Genomic DNA, 24,823 nt, shown 5'->3' with positions numbered 1-24,823 from the left:
TGGTAATAGAGGAACGTATTGTGTGAGTGTTAAGCATCTAATTTACCTGTATTAACTGCTTGCCATCCTACAGAAAAGGGTGTCCTTGCTTGAATAACATATGTTGTAATGGGGCTATGGTTATCAGCTCCTGGTCTCCAAGATATCTGAGCTGTAGTATCTGTGATTTCATCAATTGTCACAGCTTCTGGTGGACCTGGTGGGCCTATTACAGAAGAAAAACAAAACAAATTAAAAATTCAGTTTACTTGAAGGAGTCAGCATATCTCACTTAAATATATCACATTTAAGATTAGGAAGTTGCACAAATTTAAATTTTAGTTCCAAGAAAACAGGTACTGAAAGGAGAGCTTCCAACATGCTGGGAACTTAATAAAATGGATCAAACACTAAAATCACAGGGCTGCTTTGGACATTGTGTTTTGTTTTTGGGTTACCCTTGTGTCCAAAATGAATTTTCATTAAGTGCATTTTGTTCCTATGTTTAGTCTGACATAAATTACCTAACACTTACAAAGATGTTCAAAGTTACATTTTCTGTATTTAGGGGGAATGAAATAATTTTAGCAGATTAAAGAACTGTCCTTTTTTTAAACAAGGAACTGGTAAACCCATTTTTCCTCTTGTGAACTCATTTTATCCCTTTTAGATTATGAGCTATTTTTGTCTACATGTATTTGCAGAAAGGACTACTGGAAAACGAGAAAAATGAAACAAAATCTGTATGCTAATCCCCTCCCCTCACTAAACATGTGAATTCCAGGGATGTCCTAGGGACTTAAAAAAAAATTATTATTTTTTATAACATACATACCTACAAAGACAAAAACAAAATACCTACAAAACAATAACATATAAAACTACCAAAACATACAAGACTAACAGAACATACAGTGGGGAGGTATTTCCCATACCAGCTTATCTATGATATAACTTCTGACTACAGGAATAATATATCTGTGTGCACTTGCACATGCTATATTCCACATCCCTATTTTGTGTATCTAATTAGGTATCTAAACATCCTAAATTTATAAAAAAACATATTGTAAATTCCCTCATCTGCATTTCCATCCATCTAACTCTCATCATAAACATTTCTCAATTCCTCTTAAAAATTACTTATCTACCATAATATCCACACAGGCCTATTCATTCCTCGATTATCTCCGTTCTTATATACAGAAGACTGTGTATTTAATCTTGTGAGCATAAACACTCTTATAGTTCACACATATTTAATATTTCCATATATGTGCCTTGGAACAAAACATCCACTTTTATTATTCATCATTGTCTAGCCTTAAATTTCATGTCTGGCCGAATTTGCTTATATATTTTAAATCAATTGATTTCTATTATTTGTTCAGCAAGTAACTTCCTCCTTTCTAATTTTTATTTATCAACTCCAGTGTCATCAAACCAGGATTGGCCTCTCTAATCTTGTCAACATTGTCACTGCTATAATCACACATATTTAATGTCTCAACATTATGTGTCTCACAGAGTGTTTTCCAGTTTTGAAATGCCATCTATAATATTTCTTTAAAACATTTTCAACTCGGTTGACTAATTTTACCCCAATATAATCAGTGGTTTGGTTTTGGAGCAACATAGTGTATGATCCCTGGTCGTGAATTTCTGCCCTAAGCTTTGCCCATTCCCCCCCCCCCTTTATATTCTTTCCTTTCGGAACAGTCTTGATATACATTCTCCCTTCCCTGCCCCCCTTTCATTTTTTTAGGCATCTTTTGAAAAAAAGGAATGTTTTTCTTCTCTCTCTCTACTCTGGTTTCTCTGACGGCAGTTGTTCCATGATGGTTCTGTCCTGCTGTAAGGTGATTTCTCCAACATTAAAGGCTGTTCATTAAGGATCTGGATTAGTTGTTTACCCTTGCTGTCGATCTTTTCTTGCAGAGCAGAAAAAGTCATTTCCAAGCCCATTCTGATCTCGTCAATTTGCATCTTAAAATTATTAATTATGTTAAGTTGACATTCTTGAAGGAGTCCCTTAAAATAATCCATCGTGAGTTCCGATGATGATTCTCCCCCTCCTTCCATGGCCGTAGCGGTCAGCAGGTCAATTACTTAGATTCGCAAGATGATTTATTAGCTAGTCCGCACTTAAAGTCTTATGAGGGGGTGATAACCGCCTTGTAGCCGGATACAGAGTCACTTAGGTTAAATTATGTAGAGTTATTTAGAGTTCTTAAGTCCTGACTTTATACATTTATGAGAAGCCAGTTTCTCTGGGAGGAAGGGTTAAGAAAGAAAAAGAGCAAGTTGGTTTCGTTTCCGAGCTGTGGCGTAGTAAAGAAAACTCCAATATTACAGGCCTCCACAAAGTTATGCCGCTTGAGATCTCCTTCTCATCAGGTTACCAAATAGCAGATTTGATCTTTTACTTGCTGTAGCTTAGCAGATCGTTAATCTCTGTTCTGCAGTCAGATAATAAATCTCGATACCTCCCACTCCGAGCAGCTAACTCACCATCATGGCGACTTCATGAGACAGATTGCATGTAGGAAAGGAACTCTTCCAAAAAACAGACTGCCATCTGCGATTCGGTGGTTCCAAAGCCCCCACTTGCAAACAAGCCCCACTCTCCTGTAGGAAACTTGCCCCCTTCTTCTCCGGAGGGGTCCTCTGACTCAGAGTAAACCCGGGGGAATCCAGAGCTCTGAAATTCCCCCGTTTTCGCTGCTCGTGGCTCCTCCCTCGGGACTTTTTGAGGTGTAAGTGAGATGTTGCGGGAAATAAGATGTGAGACTCGGGCTTTCATTTTTAAAAAGAAGCTTGTTTATTTTTAGTGTAATTCTATGTGTATTCCTTCTGAAGTAACTTCCTTTTAAAATTTCATTTACTTGGCTTTTCTCCTAGGAAAATGTGCATGAGACTGCAGCCTTGCAGTGCAAGCATATAACATGTCTGTTCAGAAGCAAGTTCCATTCATTTAAATGGGATTTACTTCAAGATAAGTATGGGTAAGATTGCAGCCTTGCACTATTTTGTGGTTAATTTCTTGGAGGCATTTGAAAAATATAAGTGGAAGAATTTTTTTTGCACTCTTCATGTAAGACTACAGTCATATTAGAGGTCTTAGATTCAACCATCTCCCTCTGTATTTTTTGACAAGGTCTTTCGACAAGGTTTTACACAACTTTCTACTTTCATACACAAGATTCTAAAACTGAGTTCAAGTCTTATTTTGGGAGGAAGCAGTCTTGGTCACCCTGGTGAATAAAGTAAGCCAAGAGCTAGGTAGGTGAAATGCACCTCTTTTGGTTGTGCTGGACCTCAGTGGCATTCAGCACCATTTATCTTGGTAATCTTCTAGATCAGGATAGGTATCCTCCAGATGTAGACAGAAGAGCCTCATAGCACAGTGGTTAATCTGCTGTACTGCAGCCAAAACTGTGCTCACTACCGGGGGTTTAATCCCAGGTAGCCGGCTCAAGGTTGACTTAGCCTTCTGTTCTTCCAAGGTCAGTAAAACGAGTACCCAGCTTGAGAGTGCTTGAAGCACTATGGGACGGTATATAAGCAGCACGCTTTGTTCTTTTTTATGTCTAAGAGCTGCATAAACCCACCTATGCACCTTGCTGGGCTGTACCAACATTTATACATTGCACTAATGGGATGGTACAGTGGTGCCTTGACTTACGAACGCCCCAATTTAATGACCATTTTGAGTTATGACCAGCTCCGGCTGCAAAATTTTGCTTCTACTTGCGACTGGAGCTTCGAGTTATGACCAGAAGAAAGGTGGGGGAAAAGGCAGAGAATTTAAATTACTAACCATTGGTTGGTGAATAGGCTGCTTCTTTGTAGCTGTTTTGCCCCAACGGTTAGGGAGTGTGCGTCTGAGGAGGCTTCGGACTGCCTGGTGCTGCTTTCTGCTTCTGAGTGAGTACATACAGGGTTTTGCAGGGTGAGTTTGGGCTGGGGGGGTTATGTTTCTGTGCTGTGTTTTTTTGTGTGTGTGTGTGTTTTTCAGCCCCAGCATGTTCCGATGGGGCTTGCTCTGTTGGTGTGTGTGTGTGTGTGTGTGTGTGTGTGTGTGTGTGTTTTGTTTTGTTTCAGCCCCAGCGCATTCCGATGTGGTCTGCTGTGTTGGATTTTTTCTTCTTTTTTGGTGATTTTTTAAAAATCCAATCAAAAAGCTTTTCCATCCAAGATTACATTAAGACTCCTAATAGGAATCTCTATTGCATTTCTCCAGTAAGCATCCTAGACATTTGATCGGCAATCTTCCATGAAGTTAGTTTTTAACACTGAGACACACCAGAACCTCTTTCAATAATGATGAAGTACATGCAGACATACTTTTCCAAAAACCTCGTACTTCAAGGTTTTCCCACATGTATTGTCAGACCAGCCAGAACTAAGCAAAACAGATGTCTACACAATATCATTCACATCTCAGAACTAGTTCTAACAGACCTGTTTCCAATAATATCAGACACATTATTAGTGAACCCTGCCATACCTAGCTGTAGAGAAGTTTCTATCATAGGTTTCAAGAGAACCTCAAACATAGCTGACAAATATCTCCTGCTGATTACATCCACAACAATCCTACGCCTACTGATATCTCTGGTTGTTATGCCCATGGTAATTGTTCATGATGCCATCTGAGTTCACAGATAAAGGAATTTACCAGCCTGGGTAATAAGTGCTTGTATGTTCTTTGCTCAGTTGTAATTTTTATTTTGTTGTCTATATTAGAGTGTCCTTGCTTTAAATTATATGTAGGGCAAACATCCAGCATCTGAAGACTAAGAATATCTGAACATAAGAGTAAATTTAGAATTTACCCACTTGAACTTCCACTTCCCATGAACTTTATTAAAACTCAGCATTTACAGAGTTAAAGTTTGCACTGGAACAACTACAGCCTTGCTTTTATAAAACGTGACCGAGGATGAATTTATTGTTGAAAAAGGAAGCTTTTTGGATTAATGAACTAAAAACTCTTTTTCCTGGTTGCCTTAAATACCGGATAGAATTCCTTCTGACTTCCCACTCTTTACAAGAAAACCATCCTGTTTATGATAATTCAATCCCAGTATATTGAATCAGTGGTTATTTTGTGTTTCAACTCCTCCCTAAGTGCAATTCGTTCAAATCAGCCTACTTGAATTGTGACTTGCTATGTTGAAATATGTTGCCCTTAGAGTATGCCTACTTGAATCAATGGAATTTAGGGAGGAATTGAAACACCAAATTCCCATTGATTCAATAAGCCTACTTTTGCACATCTAAGCAATGGGATATGGCCATTGTTACATTGGTTTTGTTGTTATACACACTTTTTTTGTAGGAGAGATACAATATATCACAGAAGTGAGTACACCTCATCACATTTCATAAATATTTTAGTATATCTTTTAATGTGAGAACACTGAACAAATGACACTTGGCTACAAAGTAAATCAGTGAGTATACAGCTTGTATAACAGTGTAAATCTGCTCTCCCCTCAAAATAATGCAACACACAGCCATTAATGTCTAAATCGCTGGCAACAAAATGAGTACACCCCTAAGTGATAATGTCCAAATTAGGCCAAAGAAGCTGTTTTTCCCTCCCTGGTGTCATGAGACCAGTTAGTGTCACAAGTGTGAAGGGGGAGCAGGTGTTATCGCTCTCACTCTCTCAGACTGGTCACTGGAAGTTCCACATGGCACCTCATGGTAATGAACTATCTGAGGATCTGAAAAAACAAATGGTTCTTCTACATAAAGATGGCCTAGGATATAAGAAGATTGCCAAACTGAGCTGCAGCATGGTGACCAGGATCATACAGCAGTTTAACAGGACAGGTTACACTCAAAACAGTCCTCGCCATGGTTGACCAAAGAAGTTGAGTGCCTGTGCTCAGCGTCATATCCAGAGGTTGGTTTTGGGAAATAGACATATGAGTGCTGCCAGCATTGCTGCAGATGTTGAAGAGGGGGTGTCAGCCTGTCAGTGCTCAGACCATATGCCGCACGCTGCATCAAACTAGTCTCCAGGGCTGTCGTCCCAGAAGGATGCCTCTTCTAAAGATGATGCACAAGAAGGCCCACATACGGTTTGCTGCAGACAAGCATATTAAGGACATGGGTTTCTGGAACCATGTCCTGTGGTCCAATGAGACCAAGATAAATTTATTTGGTTCAGATGGTGCCAAGCGTCTGTGGCGGCAACCTGGTGAGGAGTACAAAGACAAGTGTGTGGTGCCTACAGTCAAGCATGTTGGTGAGAGTGTCATGGTCTGGGGCTGCATGAGTGCTGCTGGCACTGGGGAGCTACAGTTCATTGAGGGAACCATGAATGGCAACATGTACTGTGACATACGGAAGCACAGCATGATCCCCTCCCTTCAGAGACTGGGCTGCAGGGCAGTATTCCAACATGATACTGACCCCAAACACACCTCCAAAATGACCATTGCCTTGCTAAAGAAGGTGATGGACTGGCCAAGCATGTCTCCAGACCTAAACCCTATTGAGCACCTGTGGGGCATCCTGAAATGGAAGGTGGAGGTGATCAATGTCTCTAACATCCACCAGCTCTGTGATGTCATCATGGAGTAGTGGAAGAGGACTCCAGTGGCAACCTATGAAGCTATGGTAACTCTATGCCCAAGACGGTTAAGGCAGTGCTGGAAAATAATGGTGGCCACACAAAATATCAACACTTTGTGCCCAATTTGGACATTGTCACTTAGGGGTGTACTCACTTTTGTTGCCAGTGGTTTAGACATTCATGGTTGTGTGCTGCGTTATTTTGAGGAGACAGCACATTTACACTGTTATACAATCTGTATACTCATTGCTTTACATTGTAGCAGTGTTGTCACATGAAAAGATATAGTAAAATATTTATGAAATGTAAGGGGGCATACTCACTTCTGTGATATACTGTATATATTGTTTTCCTGATACATGAGAAATACCTATTGTTATATTGTTTTTGTTATGTTGTACACTGTTTTTTAATATGAGATATATTAAATTACTGTTGTGGAATGTTAGTTGTGTAGTAGTTGGTCATTTTGTATAATATTATAATATTGCATAATTATATGTTGGCATATGATTGTGTCTGAGTTGCAGATGAAGCAACTGCAACTCAGACCACAATGGAACTTGCATCTGAGTAAACAAGCTTTTAATAAGATACTAGTATGTTGTTAGTCTGCAATACTTCATCTTTCTCTCTAATAGCTGTGTGCACTGATCATTAAGCAGATATAATTTTTTTTAAGTATACAGTGCTAGGTAACACTATAATCTCACACTGTACTGCCTCTGAAATGGCTGCTTTAGGAAGACTGGTCAACTGTGAAAGTGAAGACTTTTAAAGATTCTTGCTGGAGGGATGGAGTATAATCTCATCCAGAGTTGATTTCACAGTGTGCTAGGGAGGAAGGTTATACCTGAGAGGTTACATTTCAAATTATAGTTTAAGAACATCTTAATTGAGCATGGGACTGCAAAGCAGGCTGCAACTTTCTACACTTATCTCACTTCAAACTAAATGCAAGAAATGTGGAAAGTAAAAGACAGGTGACCAAAAGTGATAGGCAATATTGCACTGAGAGACCCCAGGTAAGGTTGAAGCCCTAAAAAAGAAAAGAAAGCTTGATTGCAAGAAAATCTGCATGATGGATACTTGCTTGCAGAGCATATCTGGTTAAAAAAAGTAAACTGAAAGCTTGTCCACTTAATGGTGCTGTCCTTGGTCATTTGTGGTCCTTTATTTTTTGTTGTAGGTTTTAATACCCTGTGTTAATATTTGCATGCAGACATACATTGCTGGCTTGTTCTGGTACTGCCTGTTTACACACATCTGGAATTGTCCCTAAACATCTCATTGTCAATATTGATTGTCTTCTGTATCTTAACCCCACTCATTTTACTCTCCCCATCCTAGTTTCACCCACTCACCGTTCTCAAGCATGGAGTCGTAGTTATGGCTATGACTTGGGGCTAAACCAGCCCATTAGCACCCAATGTATTAAGACCGCAATTTTTTTAATGATAGGGTTCCCATTAAAACTTAATCTGGCATTAAACAGAGACCACTTATAATAGCAGGGAAAATTAAAGTTGCCAACAGTTTTAATATATCATTTAAAAATGATATATTAATAAGCCAACATCAAATTAATCATGTAAATACTGTTTTCAGCAACCAGGTCTTTAAAACTCATTCCAAACTACACAAAGGGGCTAAGTGAACTACCTGGGGAAGGGTGGGAGGTCCTATGGCTGAAAAGGCCCATATGGTGCAGGGGCTCTTTGAATAACTTGGTCCAGCCTCTTTAAAGCTTTATGCCAGGATGGGACATATTAGTCCCCCCTCCCCCCAGAGTTACGTCTTGTTGCAGAACTCACATGGAACTAAAGCTACAAGGTAGACATTCTACAGCATTTCCACCTGAGTAGTTGTGAACAATGTCCCCAAGTTTCAGCTGCTTACAAGTATAATTATTTTTTAACAGATGCAATTGCCTTGGATAAAAATTCTCCCACTGTTTTGTTTGTTTGTTTGGTCACTGTGGCACACGGCCCTCCCCAACAGTGCTACTGGGAGAAACAATGCATGTTTTTTTTTCTTTTTGCTTTGTTCATAGTTAACCTTAATCCTAATCCTAACCACACAGCTACCCCTAATAACTAATCCATGGTATCTTGGAATTCTAATGAATCAAAAAGTATTCCCAGACATTCTTAACCTGTGCCTGAGGACTAAAAGTTATCAACACTTAGAACTAGCCAGTGAAGGATACTGGTAACATTGGAATTGGTACAGAATCAATGGTGTGTTTTCTAATTGCTTTTCTCCCAGAATGAACCAGGTAACTTCGTTCTGTATCAGTTAAAACCTCTGAGCCATCCTCGAAGTAAATTCCTTTAGAGCAATTTATGTTAGCAGATCACTATAGCATTAATGACTATGGAAAACAGTGCTTTCTGGGGCTCAAGGTACAGTTGTCGAATCGGCCCAAACTCATTAAAGTTGCTCCTGGCCACAGACGCCAATTGCCAGATGTTGGAAAGGATGCTGGCAAGCTAACATACTTACTTGTGAGTTGCTTTTGTTAGGACCTTAACAAATTGAGAAAGCTTAGCTCAGTAGTTTAGGTCAGTAGTTCTTAACCTTTGTTACTCGGATGTTTTTGAACTGCAACTCCCAGAAGCCTTCACCACCAGCTGTGCTGGCTGGGGTTTTTGGGAGTTGCAGTTCAAAAACATCTGAGTAACCCAAGGTTAAGAACCAGTGGTTTAGGTCTTTGAGCCAGAGGTTGGGAGTTCAATTCCACACTGTGACTCTTTGACAGGGGCTGGACTCAATGATGCGTAGAGTCCCTTCCAGCTCTGCAGTTCTAAGATTATTCTCACATTATTCTGATATTATACCTTTAGTATTTAATGCATAAGAGCTCTCATTGCTTTTAGTATTTCAAATTTCAGTTAAATATGACTGTGCATTGAAACAGGTCTGCTCAAAACTTGTGCAGCTTGATCCCGCAAAGGGCATTTCAGTTACATTGATCAATATGTTTGTTTACTTGAGGCAAGTTCTAAGTCAGATAGTGTTTGACTGAGCAGCCCTGTGCATCGTCCATCATCAGGTGAGGAGAAATCCTGAATGTTGTTTGATCCAGTAGGTGGTGCAATGTGCCAAGAAAACAGTGTTTGGTGAAAAAAATGCAACTGCAGAAATAAAGTCATTAACTGCATTTGCTTCTTCCTTGCAATGTATTTTTCCCTAAAAGACTCCAAGGAAAATTTAAGTGTATTGTCTACAAAATGATGCATATACTTTCAGTTATGTACTTCTACTATTACAGACTTTAAATATTTAGCAGCCTAATTTATTGGTATTTAAGCTGTTCATTGGAGCTCTCCCTCATTAAATGGAGTGTACATTTGCCGCGGCGACAATCCATCTTACTCCCATGAGGGAGCAGCAGCAGGGAACATGATCGCTGTCTCCTTAATCAGACAACGATCACATTCCCTGTTGTCCTTCCTCTTCCTGTCTCCCAGTCAAAGCAGGATCACTTTGCTTCTGCACCTCAAAACGTTAAGTAAGGGCCACAACATATTCACATCCTACATTATAATGTATTAGGTGGAAAGTGCAATGCAACAAATTAAATCTGATGTTAATTTCAGTGTGCATAAAAGAATAGCCGGGGTAGCATGAACTGCCCTTGCTTCCCAAAGGGAAAAGGACTGGATTTGTCTGTTATTATTTGGTATAGCTGTACCATTGCTTTATCCGATGATTTGAAACAGGTATGGGATTTCCAGGCAGCCTCCCTAGGACAAAATTTAGACTTGCTGAGTGGTGAAGGCATGGACCTATGTCAAATGGGATTGTCAGAGAACAGCAGCATCCTGTTCTCTGAGACGTCCGGGCCAAAATGTGACATGGCGGGTTGTTGTAACGTCATAAAGCTAAGGTTAAAAAGAAGTTTCAGGAACAGCTGACTGTGGAAATCTGAAGAACTGAAAGCAATCTGGGTAAATCTAGCTAACCAGGAAATACATCAACCCAGTGATAGCAGGTACATTTTGTAATGACTGGACAAGCAGCAAACCCACCCTACAGCTGCAGTCGGTGCTGCTTTCTCTGACCTGATCCATGCCTAAATAATGGCACACAGATTGGTGCTCAGAGTGCCCCTTGTCCTTGGTGGCACTCTGCATGATTGTTGCCTAGGCTTGTGCTAATTTGTGTGTGTGTCTATATCTTGGGGGTGGTGGGGGAGGAGCCATGCCTGGGAGTTTGGAAATGCAAATGCTGCAACCTAGGAGGTCATACAACACTGCTAGAATGATTTCTGGCAGGATTTTGTTTTGTTCAAATCCAGCCCAGACAACCTTAGAAAAAGAGAATGATGAGGCAGCCATGATGAAATTTGATAGCAACAGCTGGTAGCAAACAAGAAAATAAAAAAAACAAAAGCAATGGGGGTGGTAGAAATAAAACAGACCTTACTGTCTAAACACCCCTTCTCTCTCTTAAACACACACACAACACGCAACACACAACACACAACAGAGAGAGAGAGAGAGTCTACCTTTAATAGTGTAACTAAGAACATTTTTCCAATGAAAGGGAAAAAAGAGAACCCAAAGGTTTAAAAGTAGGATATGATAACAGAAGTCCCTATCTTGCATTGCAGCTAAAAAAAAGCTTGCTGCTATAGCCTGGTGACCTCAATCCATTCATGATTGCCAGCTAGGAAGGAGTTGATATGAATTCTTGGGCTTGGAAGCAAACTAAAATCAAACTTCCTCCTCTAGAACAGCTGACTCTGACATTTGTCGACATTTGTCTCCTCACGGGAAGATCTGAGGAAACACAGCCATCCCCTGAGACTTCATCTGACATCCTGAGACTTGGCAACTCGATCGCCAACTCTTTAATACCGCATGCAGAACATAAGGATGGATGCTGTCTGTATGAGCATTCCTGTCCATTCCAATTAACAACAAAAGCTTTTGTTATCTCTCCCGCTATTATTTGAAATGGGTGGGGATGAGCACTGCTTTTCCAGTTGTTGTTTTTTTTACTTATATACCGCCCCATAGTGCTACAAGCACTCTCTGGGCGGTTTACAATTTTAATTATACAGGCTACACATTGCCCCCCCCCCCAGCAAGCTGGGTACTCATTTTACCGACCTCGGAAGGATGGAAGGCTGAGTCAGCCTTGAGCCAGCTACCTGGGATTTGAACCCCAGGTCGTGAGCACAGTTTTAGCTGCAATACAGCGTTTTAACCACTGCGCCATGAGGCTCTTAGTTGTGGAGCCTAATCTGTGCAACACAACCCAAAAAGCCCCACTCAGCTGGCGCATGGCTTGCTGTCTCAATCACAACTACAGTGTGACTCTTAACAGCCACAGCAGTGAGCTTGGAATCTTCTGTGATTCTTGTACAACAATCAATGGACTGCTTCAAGGCAACAGTTTAGCTGCATTTGTCGATATACAACACCAAAGTCACCAGTTTGGGATCATATACTGTATTTTTCGCTCCATAAGACGCACCTTTCCATAAGACGCACCAATTTTTTAGGAGAAGAAAACAGGAAAATATAATCTGTTTTCTTCGCTCCATAAGACGCACAGACTTTCCACCCCCCTGTTTTGTGAGAAAAAAGTGCGTCTTATGGTGCGAAAAATACGGTATTTCCTAAGAGCCGTTGTTCGAACTTTATGGCAACGGTATACTCACCAGGCACTTTTAAATATATTTTGTCCAGAACGTTGTTCAAATAGCTGTATGTTCAATGGCGATTACGCAAGTGGTTTGCAGCATTTGGTGTGCATTTATTCTGTAACCAGTTGGAGTACCCATGGGATTGGTTACATGATGGCCACCCTGACTGAGGGTGTAAAGCACTTGTACAACTACTATTGAACACACCAATATTTCAAACAGCATTATTGTTTTTGTCTTTACGTGCAATGTGCATATTCCACTTTCCAGAAGTGGTTACAACCAGCCAGTATGTGCACAAATCCTCAGGATTTTAGAGCAAAACATGCTGTTTCCAAAGAAAAGTTACTTCTCCACACCTCGCCATTCAGCAAATTAACACTGTCAGCAATATCTCCATTGCTGACAAAACCAAAGAAACAATTAGCCTTTGCTGTTACAATTTTAGCTTAGATAAATGACTTCTCCCCCTTGTACAAAATAATCTGTGGTGCCTTTTCAGTTGCTAGTTAGAGCCATAGTGAATTCTCTCAAGCTGTGCTTTATGTTATTATCCACAGCAGCCTTGAGTGTGAGCAGTCATTATTACAACAACAACAACAGCAACAAAATTCAAATACCTCTTACAATCAGGTCTGCAGCAGCCGATAGCTTGTCCACACTTGTTTGCACCATGCAGACGTATTTTCCAGCATGATTCAGCTGGATGCTTCTGATCATCAAATCACCAGCTGAATCCTGCTGATAAAGTAGGGGAGAGTGGTTACAATTACTTTTTAATGAGCTCTAAACATCATTATCACATGAAGGACACTGTGGCTAATGGATTTATTTTACATCAGCTGATGAAAAAAACGTTTGTAAGGCAAAGCAGTGGCCTATTTAAAATATGCGAGCTCTCCCTGGAGATAAGCGCCTGAAAAGTGTGGTTGCCTGGAAGAGAAACAGGAACTGCAGGTTAGTCGAGCCGTTTGCCACAAAACTTCACTCTGCCGTGCTCCAGACATCCAATTTATTCGTATTTGGATGTCTGCAGTCTGCTTACTTCCCTTTAATGAGTGAATACCAACCCAAATTACGAGGCAGCTGCAGTCCCTCCCATAGCCTTGTGCCACGGCCAGCATTTTGATTGCCCCCGGTCTTCTGTACTCAAAGGCCACGAGGAGAGCACTCCCTGAGGAAATTTTTGCATCACCTAGCATGGAACAATGATAATTTCTTTTCTGAAGTGCCAAACACTCGTTTGCGATTGTAGAGAACTAATTATGGTTCTGCATGGCTGTACATGGCCAAAAATGTTTCCTTGCAATCTGCCAGGCACGGTGGTTACAAGTTCAAAAGCTAAGCTTAAAACTGCAGTTGCAGTCTTTTAATTGACAAATATTTATACACGGCTGGGGGTGGGGTTGTGGCATAATTAGAAGGGTTTGCTAGCAACAGCTGCTGCTGCTGTGCCCCTTGCAAGGGAGATCTTGGACTGTTCGTCTTCCTACACCTGTCTGATAGACCAGGGACGCCAGTTATTCTTTACCGCTGCAATTTTCTTTCCTGTATTTGTGGATGCTGACATGGGATGGCTGGTTCTGGTAACACCTGCTTTGTACATTAGTATCTCAGTGTTGCCTCCTCATTTTGAAAATGGATGACAATTTTAAAGTGGCACTGTGAGAGGAAATAAAATGTGGACAATAAAATACTTTGCAATACAGTTTAATTGTCTTCTTAATGTTTAATGTATTATGTTTTTCCTCCTATTCTTCTTAATATTATGAGCCACCTTGGGTCCCCTTATTGGGAAAAAGGCAGCCTATCAACGAGTCAGTCAGTCAGTCAGTCAACCAATCAACCAAGCCTGAGCTGTACAATAATCACTGGTATTGGCAGAGTTTGCGGAGGCTTAGAAGATAGTATTTTTCCTTATTCTCCTCTGCCTTTTCCTCTGGGAAGTTCTGTTTAGGCAGACAGGAGGGAAAAACAAAAGATTAGATGCAAGCTTCCTGCTGAAACCAGTGGGTGTTTTTTGTTTGTTTGTTTCTGTTTTGCCTAAACATTGCTCAAGTGAGTGTATTATTTCGTATTATTGAAATGTACATTTTTTTCAAAAATATTTAAGTATTTGCCACACAACAAATTCATGGGAAACCTCAAACTACAGAAAGCTTGCTGTGCTCTAGCTGAGTCCTGGATACCTCCTCACCATCAAGCAAACTTACACCATATGTAGAAAAGGCAAAAAGATGGAATAATAAGAGGTTTTATTTCAATGCAGTTGCCAAACCATAGTCTACACGGTGGAAGAGTGGTTGCAGCCTCTGGCTTGTTTTTCCTATAGCATGACCACACGGAGACCAGAAGCATTGGTCTCCTAGTTTGAACTCAGCCAAGTTCCTAGTCACATTTGAATCTGAGAGAACTCTGGTTAGCTCAGACTGTTGTTCCTGAAATCAAGCGAATACTGTAATGTGATCTTAACTTGTTTCAATAACCAGTTCAAATCAGGACGGGATTTTTCCATCTTCTACCCAGTGATAATTCTGTGTTCCCTCAGAGTTAATATGTTAGTGTCTGTATAACAGTACCAGTTAGGGGGGAAGCAAATGGTCAGAAGGACAAGGACCAAACATGGATGGGACTGGGGACTTATGAACTGGAGTCAGCAGGGGGAGCGGTGGTATTGTTGCTGTTCCAAAATAAACCTATTTTGTTTTGTTCAAAGTAAACCCCTGTCATTATTACTTGTAGTTAGATTTTAAAAAGTCTTAAAAATCAGTGAAACAAGTTATTACGCTCATATGCCAGCAGGCTATGCTGGAGGCTTGAGCAGTAGTTTCTTCAAAGTGGTTCTTCCCGCACATGGTCAATGAATTAAAATAAACTCATGGGGCTCTAGAAACTGAACAGGGTACATGCCACATCTCAAACTTGCTGCCTGTTTTCTTCAGCACTACAGTACTTCACTTCTGTGCTCTTGAATTATCAAGTAAAAAAAAAAAAGGAATTGAATTAACTGAATCAATGTAGACGGTGCAATACCATTTGGGGCTAATGTTACTTTTTGTGAACTATTAAGATTTCAGACACTAAATGGCAAAATATCCAATATTCGTTAATAATTACATGCTATCAAGTAAATTCTGACCTATGACAAACTTTTCCAGGGTTTTCCAGGTACAGAGTACCCAGAAGTGTACTCTATTCCAAGATTCTTCTCTCCTGGGGGTGTCCTGTGACTGTGCAGTTTGCCCAAAGTTATGCAGACTGGCTTTTCTTCCAGGAAGGACAGTAGGATATCAATCTCCTAATCTCTGGCTCCACAGCCAGTGCTTAACTTAATCTAGCCAGCTCTACATACAGAATTAGGAGTTAATAATATAGGTAACATGTAACACATAATATATTTATCAGTTCATTTCCAGTCACCAAAATGCTGAATATGACTTATAAAGCACCATAAAGCTTGGTCCCTCAGATAACTATAAGGTTATCTGAAGAGCCATATATTCTCATACCAGCCCACTTGACCTTTGTAATCTATTACAGAGGCCCTTCTCCCTGTCCAGACACTGTCAGAGGCCAATTTGGTATGGACTTGAAAGAGGGCCTTCTCTGTGGCTACTCTCAAGACTCTGGAATACTTTGCCTGAATACTTTGCCCTCTCCCTGTCTTCCACACTTTTTTATTCAAGCAGGTCTCTTGCATTTAAGAGCCACAAATAACAAGATTTTAGCAGTATGCTGTTTCTATATTTTTTAAGGAAAACAAATGTTAATGATTTTAAGGTTTTAAATTTAACTGCTTGATATACTTAATTCTATTTTAATATTTTTTTTAATTCTAATGCATTATAATTTTCATTTTTAACTGTATTGCAAGCTACTTTGAGTCCTAATTCTGAGACAAAAGTAGAATATACAACAAACCAACAAACCAAACATAACATGAGCTTTCAACATGCAGCTATTTCTAAAAAGTATATTTTGCTATATTTTTATACTGTTCATGAATTTAATACTCAGTATTCAAGATAAATAATACTGTGAGATTACTAATATTAATACTTACCCCTCCAACTCTTTCAAAGTGATCCCCATCTTTTTCAAAGTCTATTAGGTGTCCATTAAATGACCACGTAAACACAATGTCTAGTGGATGATCATGAGATACCTGGCAAGGCAGAAGAATACTTTCGCCAGCGGTGACATCCATGCCCGTAGGTGCCACCATGAATCGTGTTGGATCTGTAAAATAAGGATATCAGAGCAAACCAGAATGTAGAGCTGGTTAGAAACACAGAATGTAGAGCTGAGGGAGAACTCTAAACAGCTGACTGAACGCTATAAGGTTGGGTCACTGTAGTGAGCTTTTAAGATTAATTTAAAGCATGTGATTTAATTGACCATTACCTGCAGTGGCTGTAGTACAGATGCAGTTTTGCATACTTTAGTTCACCCCAGGAGTAGGGTCAGTAGTAAAGTATTTTATTTCTTCACTGACAACTCATGAGAGACCAGTAGAGTTGGCACTTCTTACATTTATCTTTCATAAACACAGATGCTGCAGCTAGAGAAAATTGCTGATGTTTAAAAATGCACATTAAATGAACTCAGAGCAACAGAAATTTTAAATCCAAGTAATTGTTTCAACTCCCTCAGTCTAAGTGCCTGCTTTTAAAACAAATATCATAGTTATCAGCATATAGAAGCACTGACAGGGCAAATCCTGAAATGCACCTGCACGGATAGCAGCACAGAGACAAAATGCTCAGCCAGAGTTAGCACATTTAGATTCTATTGTTTTCAGTGTAAGAATTAAGTATGAATTAAGTAGGGAAATGTACATTTTCAAGAGCAAGTCACTAACTGAATTGTGCAGGCAGGAAAGAAAGATACCAATGTCTCTCTGCAGAACTGGGTGCTCTGTTGCATCTTTTACTTTCTCCCTTTCTTCCAGCTGCTGAGAGAAGAAACTGTGTAATGGCTTCTTAAAGCAGTTGCCAGGAAATTCGTTAGTGAGGTAGTCTGAAATGACGATGGGCACAGGTGTCTTTGATTCCACCTCAAAATGGCAATGCAGGAAACCTGCTGTTTTACATTTTCCATGCTTTCTCTTCGTCCCCACTCTTCTAGTTCAATGGATCTGAAATTCATAGTGCTGCAACTATGAGACTATGCTGATTTAATCAATGACTCTGTGGCAGGGAAGGCAAAGAAGGTACATTTCAAGCACAAGAACCATAGCTCTTTTCCCTCTTGCTTAGTTTTTGTGTTTTCCTCCCTCAATCTTCCAATTTTAATGTCTGGATGCCAGATTTCACACAAAGGTGGTGTTACACCATCACATGGCTGACCAGCAGCTCTTTGCTTTGCCCTGTAGTCATATTGGAAATGCACAAATACCTCCTTTTGTTTGTGTTTACACATTTTTTTTGAAGATAGCACATTTTCAGTGTTTGTAGAGATCACAGTGACAACATAAGAGAGGTTTAAAGTTTTAACTTTTTCTTGCAATGCCACCAATCATACACCATTATATGTTGCTATACAGTGGTGCCTCGCTTAATGATTGCCCTGCATTACGATGAAATCGCCGTACAATGATCTTTTTGCGATCACAATTGCGATCGCAAAACAATGGTCTAAACAGGGTTTTTTCGCTTTGCGATGATCGGTTCCCTGCTTTGGGAACTGATTCTTTGCAAAACGATGGTTTTTTAACAGCTGATCGGTGGTTTCAAAATGGCCACTGGGTGCTTAAAATGGCTCCCCGCTGTGTTTAGGGACGAATTCCTCGCTATACAGGCAGCGAAAATGGCCGCCGTATGGAGGATCTTCGCTGGACAGTGAGTTTTTACCCCATTGGAACGCATTGAACGGGTTTCAATGCGTTTCAATGGGGTTTTTAACTTCATTTTATGTTTTCGCTTAATGGCGATTTTCCTGGAACGGATTATCATCGTTAAGTGAGGCACCACTGTATTACTACTTTTATATCGGTTATTACTTTACTCCATTCCTAGTGCCCCCCCCCAAACTCTAAGAGAGTAGAAATAGTATATCTTCACATTTATAATCACTGTTTATAACAGGGGAAGTCAGTACGAGGCATATGATAAGACCAAAATGGAAAGTCCTGCAAATATAAATAGTGGATTATCACAAGGGATGGATATTCTCAAAACCTAAAACCAAACACAGTGCTGTAGCCTTCTTAATAAGAAGCTCAGGACTTCTGCATCTTACAGAGAGCAGCTGGCGTATTGGGACCATTTCCCAATCTTACTAAAAACTGATTAGCAATAATTTATTGAGTTTCACTGTATTTACAAATGAACAGTGGAGAGAGAGAAAATGGAACTCGGGAGGAACCAGATTCTTGCCTATTGGACCTTTGTTCAAGTTAAGGTAAGCTTCTGGATGAGCCTTCAACTGAATCCCAAATGCTTCCCTGTGACCTGTCAATGCTCTGCTGTGTTTCTATGGGCCAGTAAATTAATTGCAGTGCTCCTCAATTTCCCCCTGCAGCACACTTGACATGATTTAATGAGGAACAGTTAACAAATATGGGGAGTAATACAATTCTTTAACAAGAATTAGCAATTAGAAGTGTGAGGGGGGAGGAATTAAGAAAACAGAGATGGCGCAGTCTGGGCTCTCAGGTGGGAAGTGTATGTATGTATGTATGTATGTATGTACGTACGTACGTACGTACGTACGTACGCACGCACGCACGCACGCACGCACGCACGCACGCACGCACGCACACATAATTTATATGCCGCCCACTCTACCCAAAGGTCTCTGGGTGGCTTACAATAATTAAAATACAATAAAAAGATAAAATAATACAATTAAATTAGATACTCTAAAAATTGCCATCAGGACCCACAGTTGGTATTATTTCAAAGCCTTCTGGAACAGGAAGGTTTTGATCTGGCGCCGAAATGTCATCAGTGTCGGCGCCAGACAAATCTCAGTCAGGAGGGCATTCCAGAGTCTGGGGGCAGCTGCCGAAAAGGCCTTTTGTCTACAAGCCATCCCTCTTACCTCCTTGAGGGATGGCTCTTTTAAAAGGGCCCCCTGGCTAGATCTTAACTGCTGGGTAGGCTCATATGGAAGTTCAGAATTTAGTATTTGGTACAAGCATCTATCCTACCTCATGCACTTCAGATGTGGCTCCTGACACCTAACTCACTGCATCACCCTTGTTGCTTTACAAGACTTCCAAATCTTCTTTCTTTATCTTCTTTATTAAAGTTAAACTAAGTAGTAAAAAGAGGAACCTTTATTTATTTTACTTCCAAGTTAGCGTGTGAAGCCCATTACATGTGGGCAGAGGAGGCTTAAATCAGCAAGTAATCATGACTCCTACATAAGTAAAACTTTTCAAGTAAGAAAGACCCTTGGAAGTCAAAAATAAAATAGGGATTTTCTGCTCTCTCTTTAGCATACACAATTTGTCTGCCCCTGCTTTATCTCTTTTGCTTTTTGTTCTCACCTCCAAACTGTAATATTCTGATTACAGAGAGGGGTGGTTACATGGAGAGATTAAACCATCAGCTGTTTAGGCTTTATTTCCATGTGAAACAAGCATTTACATGTCACACGTTAAGTCGGTAGCTTCCTGTTCAAATTAAACTACAAATATGATATTACTATACCAGGATACTGACACTGAAGTTATGCATATTGACACATTTTGGCTTTAAAATCACCTCTACTGGAGATGAATAGGGTGGAAATGAAATCACCTGCCCTTATTCATAAAGACCAGTATTATCCCTGAGCTTTACATCTTATCCCATTTAACCAGATCAGCTGTATATGCCAATCTTTCAGCAAGAGCAATCTTAATTAATTCCCTACTTCTTATGAGTTAGAAATATGGATAATCTGAGGATGTTAGATTTCCTTGGCCAGTCATGGGAATGGGGAAGGAAATTAAGTCTTTCTGTTCTTTTTTTCAGTTCCTAGTCTAGGAAAGAATTCTAGCCCACATCTCATTGCTCATTTTACCAGCTTTTTCCAAATAACTATATGGATTTGTCTGCATACAAAGTATGCTCAACAGCCACAGAAATGGTATAGTCCTAGGATCCAGTCCTTTAAAAAGAAGCAGTCAAAACAGTACTTGCTAGGACTGTCAAACCTGGATTTTCTTAGCTGATTTTTAAACAGAACTTTTATGAATGAGTTCGGAGAACATGTCATCCAGTTGAACTCAACAAATGCCAATGCCTGCAAAGGCGTCAATTTTTAAAATCCATTAATGTTTCATAGAAGCCAGGCAGGAATACAGTTTGACATATTGCATTTCTGTGAGTGGCTGAAACAACCTGATGAAAAATGACACCCGAGTGTAACTCTGATGAAACTTTTCCTAGCCATATTCATCATGAGCTTAAGCCTTCTGCAAAGCAATTTACAAATCACCCCAAGGAGAAAGCTTACCAATCTGTTCTCAAGGACTTGAAAAAGTGAAAAGATCTATTTAATGACATTACTGAAGCAAAATGAAAAGTGTGATAGAGAACCCAAGTAAGGGCAGCCAAGTGTACCCGGATATTACCAAGACAGAATGGCAATCAGACATATTTGATTTGCATTGTGAAAATCCACACCGTTTTCCTGTATTTAATTCTGGAGTCTCTTTTTATTGAATCTAGTGTAGATCTAGAGAGCTGCAATATCCTATCTTGGTGGATGACATAAGCCAAGAACTGGACAGAGGAGTGTGTCCCTGTTGGTTCTGCTAGAAATCTCAGCAGTTTTCAATACCATCAGCTGTGGTATTCTCCTGACTTGAAATGGAACTTGAAAGCACTGTTTAATGGCGGTTCCAGTCCTTCCTGGAGGAGAAAATTCAGAGGATGGTACTGAGAGATTCCTGTTCGACACCCTGGCTGCTGGCCTGTGGGCCCCTCCAGAATTCTGTTATGTCTCCTATGTTGTTTAACATCTACATGAAACTGCTATGAAAATTGTCTGGAGTTTTCGGTGTCCCCAGTATGCAGATGGCACCCAACTCTTATCTCTCCTTCCCATCTAAATCTAAGGAAGATGTTTCAGATCTAGTTCAATGTCTGATGTCAGTAATGGACCGGATGAGGGTGAATAAACTGAAACTTAATCCAGACAGGATAGATGTGCTCCTGGTCAGTTGAAAAGCAGATCGGGGAAGAAGGATGCAGCCCGTGCTGGACGGAGTTACACTCCCTCTGAAAACATAGGTGCACAGCTTGGGGATGCTCCTAGATTCCATTCGGATCCTTGATGCCCAGGTTTCAGTGGTGGCCAGGAGTGCATCTGCACAATTAAAACTAGTGTACCAGTTGTGCCTGTTCCTGGAGAGGTCTGATCTGGCCATGGTGAAACAGGCATTAGTTACATCCTAGCTGGATTACTGTAACACGCACCATATGGGGCTGCCTCTGGAAAGTGTCTAGTTCTAGTTTATTATTATACAGTCATAGACCCGAAAACTGGAAAGTGTCCAGAAACTCGAGTGAGTCCAAAACAGGCTGCTAACTGGGACTGGTTACAGGGATCACACACGCACCCAATTACAGGAGTTTCACTGTGTGCTGATCCATTTCCAAGCAAAATTCAAAGGACTGGTTCAAACTATCTCAAGGACTGCAATCTCTGTTAAGGTCATCAGAAGAGGTCTTTCTCTCAGTTTTACCATCTTCACAGGCATGCTTGGTGGGGACACAGGTGAAGGCCTTCCCTGTTGCTACTCCCAGATTTTGGAACTCCCTCCCAGAGAAGGTTAGGTTGGCCTAATCTTTGCTGTCATTCCACGAGCAGGCAAAGACATTTGTGTGTGTGTTTAGTCGTTTAGTCGTGTCCGACTCTTCGTGACCCCATGGACCAGAGCACGCCAGGCCCTCCTGTCTTCTACTGCCTCCCGGAGTTGTGTCAGGTTCATGTTGGTTGCTTCGCAGACACTGTCCAGCCATCTCATCCTTGGTCGTCCCCTTCTCCTCTTGCCATCACACCTTCCTAACATCAAGGTTTTTTCCAAGGACTCTTTTCTTCTCATGAGATGGCCAAAGTACTGGAGCCTCAGCTTCAGGATCTGTCCTTCAAGTGAGCACTCAGGGTTGATTTCCTTTAGAACTGATAGGTTTGTTCTCCTTGCAGTCCAGGGGATTCTCAAGAGCCTCCTCCAGCACCACAATTCAAAGGCATCAATTCTTCGGCGGTCTGCTTTCTTTATGGTCCAGCTCTCACTTCCATACATCACGACAGGAAAAACCATAGCTTTGACTATTCGGACTTTTGTTGGCAAGGTGATGTCTCTGCTTTTCAAGATGCTGTCAAGATTTGTCATCGCTTTCCTCCCAAGAAGAAGGCGCCTTTTAATTTCAGGGCTGCTGTCTCCATCTGAAGTAATCATGGAGCCCAGGAAGATAAAATTTGACACTGCCTCCATATCTTCCCCTTCTATTTCCCAGGAGGTGATGGGACCAGTGGCCATGATCTTAGTTTTTTTGATGTTGAGTTTCAGACCGTTTTTTGCACTCTCCTCTTTCACTCTCATTACAAGGTTCTTTAATTCCTCCTCACTTTCTGCCATCAGAGTGGTATCATCTGCATATCGGAGGTTGTTGATATTTCTTCCGGCAATCTTAATTCCGGCTTGGGTTTCTTCCAGTCCAGCCTTCCGCATGATGTATTCTGCATATAAGTTAAATAAGCTGGGGGACAATATACAGCCTTGCCGTACTCCTTTCCCAATTTTGAACCACTCAGTTGTTCCATGACCAGTTCTAACTGTTGCTTCCTGTCCCACATATAGGTTTCTCAGGAGACAGATAAAGTGGTCAGGCACTCCCATTTCTTTAAGAACTTGCCATAGTTTGCTGTGGTCCACACAGTCAAAGGCTTTCGCATAGTCAATGAAGCAGAAGTAGATATTTTTCTGGAACTCTCTGGCTTTCTCCATAATCCAGCGCAAGTTAGCAATTTGGTCTCGAGTTCCTCTGCCTCTTCGGAATCCAGCTTGTACTTCTGGGAGTTCTCGGTCCACATACTGCTGAAGCCTACCTTGGAGGATTTTGAGCATAACCTTGCTAGCGTGCGAAATGAGTGCAATTGTACGGTAGTTGGAGCATTCTTTGGCACTGCCTTTCTTTGGGATTGGGATGTAGACTGATCTTTTCCAATCCTCTGGCCACTGTTGAGTTTTCCAAACTTGCTGGCATATTGAATGTAGCACCTTAACAGCATCATCTTTCAAGATTTTAAATAGTTCAACTGGAATGCCATCACCTCCACTGGCCTTGTTGTTAGCCAGGCTTTCTAAGGCCCACTTGACTTCGCTCTCCAGGATGTCTGGCTCAAGGTCAGCAACTACATTGTCTGGGTTGTCCGGGATATCCAAATCTTTCTGATATAATTCCTCTGTGTATTCTTGCCACCTCTTCTTGACGTCTTCTGCTTCTGTTAGGTCCCTCCCATTTTTGTCTTTTATCATGTTCATCTTTGCGCAAAATGTTCCTCTAATATGTCCAATTTTCCTGAACAGATCTCTGGTCTTTCCTTTTCTGTTATCTTCCTCTATTTCTTTGCATTGTTCATTTAAGAAGGCCCTCTTGTCTCTCCTTGCTATTCTTTGGAAGTCTGAATTCATGTTTCTGTAACTTTCCCTATCTCCCTTGCATTTTGCTTCCCTTCTCCTCTCTGCTATTTCTAAGGCCTCGTTGGACAGCCACTTTGCTTTCTTGCATTTCCTTTTCTTTGGGATGGTTTTCGTTGCTGCCTCCTGGACAATGTTACGAGCCTCTATCCAAAGTTCTTCAGGCACTCTGTCCACCCAATCTAGTTCCTTAAATCTGTTCTTTACTTCCACTGTGTATTCATAAGGGATTTGGTTTAGATTATACCTGAGTGGCCCAGTGGTTTTTCCTAATCTCTTCAGTCTAAGCTTGAATTTTGCTATGAGAAGCTGATGATCAGAACCGCAGTCAGCTCCAGGTCTTGTTTTTGCTGACTGTATAGAGCTTCTCCATCTTTGGCTGCAGAGAATATAATCAATCTGATTTCGATATTGCCCATCTGGTGATTTCCATGTATAGAGTCGCCTCTTGTGTTGTTGGAAAAGAGTGTTTGTGATGACCAGCTTATTCTCTTGACAAAACTCTATTAGCCTTTGTCCTGCTTCGTTCTGAACTCCAAGGCCAAACTTCCCTGTTGTTCCTTTTATCTCTTGGCTCCCTACTTTAGCATTCCAGTCCCCTAGAATGAGAAGAACATCTTTCTTTGGTGTCAGTTCTAGAAGGTGTTGTAAATCTTCATAGAATTGTTCAATTTCAGTCTCCTCAGCAATGCTGGTTGGTGCATAAACTTGGATTATTGTGATGTTGAATGGTCTGCCTTGGATTCGTATTGACATCATTCTATCATTTTTGAGATTGTATCCCATTACAGCTTTTCCCACTCTTTTGTTGACTATGAGGGCTACTCCATTCCTTCTACGGGATTCTTGCCCACAATAGTAGATATGATAATCATCTGAGCTGAATTCGCCCATTCCTGTCCATTTCAGTTCACTGATGCCCAGGATGTCGATGTTTATTCTTGCCATCTCC

At 40.8% G+C, this 24,823-nt stretch overlaps 1 protein-coding gene across 6 annotated transcripts in view; it reads right to left on the bottom strand.

Moving 5' to 3' along the window:
- The window catches only part of LOC110077687 (contactin-4), a 546,252-nt gene that overhangs the window by 23,376 nt on the left and 498,053 nt on the right, over positions 1-24,823 (bottom strand). For 4 of the 6 annotated variants that reach the window (XM_078385216.1, XM_072989453.2, XM_072989451.2 and 1 more), the window contains 3 exons: positions 16,294-16,469; positions 12,851-12,971; positions 47-205 (listed from right to left, as the gene is read on the bottom strand). In XM_078385216.1, the coding sequence (XP_078241342.1) occupies positions 47-205; positions 12,851-12,971; positions 16,294-16,469 (456 nt within the window). The remainder of the gene's footprint in view (positions 1-46; positions 206-12,850; positions 12,972-16,293; positions 16,470-24,823) is intronic. The other 2 variants (XM_078385218.1, XM_078385217.1) reach the window with 1 other exon arrangement.

This window comes from Pogona vitticeps, chromosome 2 (assembly GCF_051106095.1).
Source record: "Pogona vitticeps strain Pit_001003342236 chromosome 2, PviZW2.1, whole genome shotgun sequence".
Classification (NCBI taxonomy): domain Eukaryota; kingdom Metazoa; phylum Chordata; class Lepidosauria; order Squamata; family Agamidae; genus Pogona; species Pogona vitticeps.
This window is presented reverse-complemented; position numbering and strand designations above follow the sequence as displayed.